We start from the raw sequence: 7,543 nt of genomic DNA on the forward strand, positions 1-7,543 counted from the left end.
TGATATGATAGAAGGTTGATAGGGAAAGTAATGGATGTAAATCATGCTTTTTATACATACTGCCTAACTTTGATTATCATGCATGCAAACGTTTTATTGTCGATAAAATTATTATGTATGAAGTTATTAAGTAATCTATATATATAAATATATATATATATATATATATATATATATATATATATACATATATATGTATATATGTGTATGTACAGTATATATATATATATATATATATATATATATATATGTGTGTGTGTGTGCGTGTGTGTGTATATATATACATATATGTCAGTGTATGTATAGTCACTGCCCAGCTCTAATATAAATTAAATATAATCAGTAGTGTTATATCCATATGTGAAAATAAAACTCAGTTTATATTTATGAAATTGTAAAGTTCATTTCAACACTTCACTACAAAGTCTGAAAAAAGATGAAAATTTTATATATATATATATATATATATATATATATATATATATATATATATATATATATATATATATATATATATATATATACATATACATATGCTTTATATATACTTTTATATATAAATACATATATATATATATATATATATATATATATATATATATATATATATATATACATATATATGCTTTATATATATATATATATATATATATATATATATATATATTTATATATATCTTAAACGAAAGTCACTGAAGAGGCTAAAGGAGTCAAACTCTACAGTACATACACAGTAATGACTGACTTTAGAATGGCTAAACTACAACACATGAAAAGATCTTAGGCTCCCAGAAAATATGTCTATTAGATGAAGTACGTTTTCTATGTTGTGAATAAAAGAGAACAGAAAGCTAGAGGGGCAACTATAAAATACTTGATAGAATTCCTCAATTTATCACAGACTTCCTTCTTTTACTAAAGTTCTTTTTTCCCATTTTTGTATGAGGTAAGCACAATTGCCTTCTTTTTGAAGGACTCTGCTTTTGCTTTGGGCTAGACCGTAGTCCAGATCGGCGGCCCTGCCTGACATCGCTTTAGATCTCGGTAGCGTATGTTCATATGTCGTACCAGTCACCAGCGTCCTTCCTCCCAGCAGCAAGGAGTCTTGGCGCGGTTAAGTAGACAGTTTGAGATGTGTGAGTTGTCTGTTATGTCTTTAGAAGGTGTTAAAGTGGCTTTGTTTGAGTGTGTATTAGTCTGTAACACCAATTTGATTTCTTATCTTCAATTTAACATGAGCCAACACAGAGCTTTTCTGGATGATCAGTCTGACATTAGTTTTATACTGTAGTAATCTAATTGTACATTTTAATCTTTATTTTCATATTTCTGGAAGCAATTGGAAACACGTCAATTGTAGAATTTTCGAAGGAGCACTGTATATATATATATATATATATATATATATATATATATATATATATATATATATATATATATACATATATATATACATATATATATGTATATATATAAAATAATGATAATAATTTCATTGAGTTATGAACTATGCGATCTGAAAAGGAAACTATTTTTTCCTTTGTAAACAGAAGAGAAATACATTAAAAGATATGAGGGGGAAAATTTCATTATTTTTTTTTCCTCGGAAATAATAGCAAATACAATTAACAAGATCAATGAAAGCAGAATATATAGAAAAGTGATCTGCAATTGTTCACATTAAGAACAATAAAACAAAAGTACAAAAAAGATAATTCTTAAAAACAGAAATCTTTTAAATGCATCTCATTTTTCATTTTTTTAACCATGATAATAAAATACGAAATGCTAATTAATAATCTATCGAAAATAGTCTTTGAAAAGTAAATAAAAAACGATCAAATTATTTTAATAATTTATTAACTATGAAAATGAAAGTCCAAAATATATCCTGGGGTTACAAAAAATACTCGAATGATTTCAATATCATTTAAGATATATAAAACAAAATCTCAGTAAGCTTATCATGAAGTTCTTTTTAACAATTCTCTACACCAGGAGCCATTGAAATCAACATCAATCTAATCTTCTGACTTGACAAAAGATCTGAACTCCTTCACATTGTTTCTCATTGTAGTTAGAGACGCCATCAGAGAGGATCTGTTGACTCCTTTCTGTCTTCTGATTCATTAACTTTTCTTTCAGCGCTTCGGAAGAATTTCCATGACCTGTAAGTTGAAATTTTGATCTAACATATATTCATCCACAATGTGTTTAAAGGTTTAAAGGTCACTCATAAATGGCAGAGGCATGGAACAGTGACAATGCCCTAGAGCCAACACAATGCCCCAGAGACTGATCATATATAGCTCCCAAGACCCCTTTCCATCAAGCCAGGGACTAGGGAGGACCAGCCAATGGCTGCTGATGATTCAGCAGGTAGATACTTAAGGTGCCGTAAAAATGCCCCAGAGACTGACTATATAGACATATTATCTAGGACCAGGGAACGCCAGGTATTGGCTGCTGGTGACTCAGAGGTAGACAGAGACAAGACACAGTAAAAATGCCCTAGAGATTGACTATATAGACATATTATCTGGGACCAAGGAGGCCCAGGTATTAGCTGCTGATGACTCAACAGGTAGACCTATAGGTTGCAAACACTACAAGCAACCATCAAGCCTTTAGTAGGTCCTGAATCCCCGTCCAACAGATCGCCAGGTAGTGATGTTTCCATACTTTTATTAGTAGCTAATTACATGAACCTAATACATGTATAGATTATAATGGAGATATATTAAGATTATCACATTCAACTTTCGTTTAATGTCTAATTATAAAACATCTCATAAGCTAAAAATGTCTTTGCATTTGCATATATAAGTACATTTATGTATATAAACAATACTGAAATACTTTTTAAAATATTTATATTTTCTTTTTACTTATTTTCTACATTTCCTAGCTTTAAGAATTATATAATCTGAAATAGTATAAAGAGTGTTTTAATGAGACAGATAATACAAAGAGTAAAAATACCAGACAATAAACCAACTTACCTCACTTTATCTTGACGTTGCTCCAACTGAGTGATTGTATCTGGAAGGGCAATACCTGAAGTCTCCGGTAAGGTGAGCAAAGCAATGCTTGCTATGACGGAGCACGCTCCAAAGAGCAGCGAGGGAGCCCATGGGAAACTGGAGCCCTAAATGGAGTTTTAAAATTTGAAATTAGTTCTTTGGACATCATAGGAAGTAATTGAGAGCCCATGGGAAACTGGAGCCCTAAATAGAATCTGAAATTATTTCGTTGGACACCATTGGAAGTAACTGAGAGCCCATGAGAAACTGGAGCCCTAAATAGAATCTGAAATTAGTTCTTTATAAACCATAGGAAGTAACTGAGAGCACATGGGAACCTGAAGCCCTAAATAGAATCTGAAATTAGTTCTTTGGATACCATTGGAAGTAACTGAGAGCCCATGGGAAACTTGGGATCTAAATAGAATCTAAAATTAGTTCTTTGGACACCATTGGAAGTAATTGAGGGCCCATGGGAAACTTAAAACCTAAATAGAATCTGGAATTAGTTCTTTGGATACCATTGGAAGTAACTAAGAGCCAATGAGAAACTGGAGCCCTAAATAGAATCTGAAATTAGTTCATTGGGAACAATAAGAAGCAACTGAGAGCCCATGGGAAACTTCAACCATAAATAGAATCTGAAATTAGTTCGTTAGACACCATTGGAAGTAACTGAGGGCTCATGGGAAACTTGAAACCTAAATAGAATCTGAAGTTATTTCTTTGGACATTATTGGAAGTAACTGAGAGCCCATGGGAAACTGGAGCCCTTAATAGAATCTGAAATTAGTTTTTTTGGACACCATTGGAAGTAACTGAGAGCACATGGAAACCTGAAGCCCTAAATAGAATCTAAAATTAGTTCTTTGGACACCATTGGAAGTAACTGAGAGCACATGGGAAACTTGGGGTCTAAATAGAATCTGAAATTAGTTCTTTGGACACCATTGGAAGTAACTGAGAGCATATGGGAAACTTGGGGTCTAAATAGAATCTAAAATTAGTTCTTTGGACACCATTGGAAGTAACTGAGAGCCCATGGGAAACTGGAGCCCTAAGTAGAATCTGAAATTATTTCTTTGGACATTATTGGAAGTAACTGAGAGCCCATGGGAGACTGGAGCCCTTATTAGAATCTGAAATTAGTTCTTTAGGCACCATTGGAGGCAACTAAGAGCCAATGAGAAACTGGAGCCCTAAATAGAATCTGAAATTAGTTCTTTGGGCACCATTGGAAGTAACTAAGAGCCAATGAGAAACTGGAGCCCTAAATAGAATCTGAAATTAGTTCTTTGGACACCATTGGAAGTAACTGAGAGCACATGGGAACCTGAAGCCCTTAATAGAATCTGAAATTAGTTTTTTGTACACCATTGGAAGTAATTGAGAGCCCATGGGAGACTGGAGCCCTAAATAGAATCTGAAATTATTTCTTTGGACACCATTAGAAGTAACTGAGAGCACATGGGAACCTGAAGCCCTTAATAGAATCTGAAATTAGTTTTTTTGGACACCATTGGAAGTAACTGAGAGCACATGGGAAACTTGGGGTCTAAATAGAATCTAAAATTAGTTCTTTGGACACCATTGGAAGTAACTGAGAACACCTGGGAAACTTGGGGTCTAAATAGAATCTAAAATTAGTTCTTTGGACACCATTGGAAGTAACTGAGAGCACCTGGGAAACTTGGGGTCTAAATAGAATCTAAAATTAGTTCTTTGAACACCATTGGAAGTAACTGAGAGCACCTGGGAAACTTGGGGTCTAAATAGAATCTAAAATTAGTTCTTTGGACACCATTAGAAGTAAATGAGAGCTCATGGAAATCTGGATCCCTAAATAGAATCTGAAATTAGTTCGTTAGACACCATTGGAAGTAACTGAGAGCACATGGGAAACTTGGGGTCTAAATAGAATCTAAAATTAGTTCTTTGGACATGAGAGCTCATGGAAATCTTGAGCCCTAAATAGAATCTGAAATTAGTTCGTTAGACACTATAGGGCGTAACTAGAAGTCCATGGGAAACTGGAGCCCTGACTAGGGTTGTAGCTTAAAAAGTAATAATAATAATAATAATAATAATAATAATAATAATAATAATAATAATAATAATAATAATAATAATGATACTCTCGGGAACACTATTCTATCTGATTCTTTATTTCCTTTCCTTACTGAGCTATTTTCCTTGTCTGAGCTCTAGGGCTTATAGCATCTTACTTTTCCAACTAGGGCTGTAACTTAGTAAGTAATAATAATAATAATAATAATAATAATTGTAATAATAATAATAATAACAATAATGATAATGATAATAATAACACCAGCATCCATATCAGAATAGAATTATCAAGAGAACATTGGACCAACTTACAAGAATCTCTGTGATGAAAGGAGACACAATCGACCCAATCCTGGAGACCATGAAGCACGTCCCAATTCCTCGGCTTCGAACCTCAGTTGGGAAGAGCTCAGACGAATAGAAGATGAGGACCTGGAAGGCTGTGGAGATGGTCACCTTTCCAATCATGGCTAGGGTCATGATCAGCCATCCGTATCCTGAAGAAATATGGATTTTTTATTATTGTTTTCCTGGAAATGAGAAAATTACTTCCTACTATCAATATTATATGAACTAGTGTACCCGAGTCGTCAAAAATGACGTCTAAATATTTAGGTAGATTTACACACCCGGAATGAAACCTTCCCCACCCTCTCCCCCTTTTCTAACTACAATTCGTTGGTTCAGCAATATGTGGGAGAGTGTGGTTTCTAAGTGTACCTCTTTGGATACCCCTTCTCAACAGGGTATAACTACACCTCTCTCCGCTAAACTTGAATGAAAAAATTTATATTATATATATATATATATATATATATATATATATATATATACATATATATATATACAATATATATATATGTTTGTATGTATATATAGAAATATAAATAAACATACAGTATATTTATCTATATATATATATATATATATATATATATCTATATATCTATATATATATATATGCATATATATATACATATATATATATATATATATATATATATATATATATATATACATATATATATATGTATATATATATACATATGTATTTATATTTATATATATGTATATATATATATATATATATATATATATATATATATATATATATATATATATATATATATATATATATATATATATAGGGGAAATGTACTAATGCAATAATGACCCTTACCCTAATGTTACTAATAAAAATAACATTTAAAAATCGAGACATATCTCACTCTTAGGCAAAGGAGACACTGCCAGGAGAGTAACGCCGCTCAGTAAGAAGCTAACGGAGCCTGGAACTCTGCGTCCAAACCTGGAAACGATAGGGACTGGAAGGGAGTACGCGGGCACTTCCATGAGTCCTGAGAGAGCCATGAAGAGGAAAGGGTCGTCGCTCAGGTTCCCACCATTCAGGGAGAGGCCGTAGTAGACGAAGTTCACGATCAGGTAGTCCACATAAAGGATGCATGTGATCCTGCGCAGTTTGGGAGTCCTGCAGGAAGAGGATGACAAACTAATTTTATTTAATGAGGCTCATTTGCACTAACTCGCACAGGTGCCCTTTTCCCTCGAAAAAGATTCCTGCTAGCTGATTAGTTGGACAAAATAATTCTAACCAATCAGATAGTAGGGAACTTTTCCGAGCTAAAAGGGCACCCCAGCGAGTCCGTGCAAATGCGCCTCATTAAGAAAAATTAGTATTGTAACTTATGTATACTATTCACTTTTCGGAAGCAAAATTTATCATACCTATATTATTATTATTATTATTATTATTATTATTATTATTATTATTATTATTATTATTGTAAGCAAAGCTACAACCCTAGTCGGAAAAGCAGAATGCTATAAACCCAATGGCTCCAACAAGGAAAATATCCCAGTGAGGTAAGGAATTAAGGAAACACATGGAATAGTGTACCGGAGTGTACTCTCAAGTAAGAGAACTCAATCCCAAGACAGTGAAAGACCACAGTACAGAGGCTATGGAACTACCCAAAACTAGTGAACAATTGTTTTATTTTGGAGTATCTTTCACCTAGAAGAGCTGCTTACCATATTAAAGCGATTATCGTATCTGATAAAAAGAATTATATTCTATAGTTTAGTGGGTCTCTCATGCATAATTTACATCTTACTACTTCTGTTACAAGAAAAGAAAAAATTTGCAGTATTACTCATGCAGAATTTGTCATCTGCCATTTACAAAACTCGCCACGATATCATTCAATCCTTAATTAATAAACCTTTTTATATACTCAAACGTACCTGAAGAGGATAGCTGTCTCTTTCATCTTCTCAATTATAACTTCCTTCAAACCTTTATGGCGGAGTTTATCTCTGGTAGGGATACCCTAGAAATTAAAGCTAAGGTAAGTAAATAAATAAATAAATAAAATTATTTATTTTCATTCATATCAAAATCGTTGAGAAAATCCTTGATTTATGAATGTGGT

At 32.8% G+C, this 7,543-nt stretch overlaps 1 protein-coding gene across 1 annotated transcript in view; it reads right to left on the reverse strand.

The window, feature by feature from the left end:
- Window positions 1–1,996: 1,996 nt before the first annotated feature.
- The window catches only part of LOC137645293 (organic cation transporter protein-like), a 9,825-nt gene continuing 4,278 nt past the window's right edge, over window positions 1,997–7,543 (reverse strand). The window contains exons 3-7 of the mRNA XM_068378112.1: window positions 7,356–7,441; window positions 6,320–6,579; window positions 5,403–5,587; window positions 3,003–3,148; window positions 1,997–2,168 (exon numbers count right to left, since the gene is read on the reverse strand). Of these exons, the coding sequence (XP_068234213.1) occupies window positions 2,090–2,168; window positions 3,003–3,148; window positions 5,403–5,587; window positions 6,320–6,579; window positions 7,356–7,441 (756 nt within the window). The 3' untranslated portion in view covers window positions 1,997–2,089. The remainder of the gene's footprint in view (window positions 2,169–3,002; window positions 3,149–5,402; window positions 5,588–6,319; window positions 6,580–7,355; window positions 7,442–7,543) is intronic.

This window comes from Palaemon carinicauda, chromosome 1, assembly GCF_036898095.1.
Source record: "Palaemon carinicauda isolate YSFRI2023 chromosome 1, ASM3689809v2, whole genome shotgun sequence".
Classification (NCBI taxonomy): domain Eukaryota; kingdom Metazoa; phylum Arthropoda; class Malacostraca; order Decapoda; family Palaemonidae; genus Palaemon; species Palaemon carinicauda.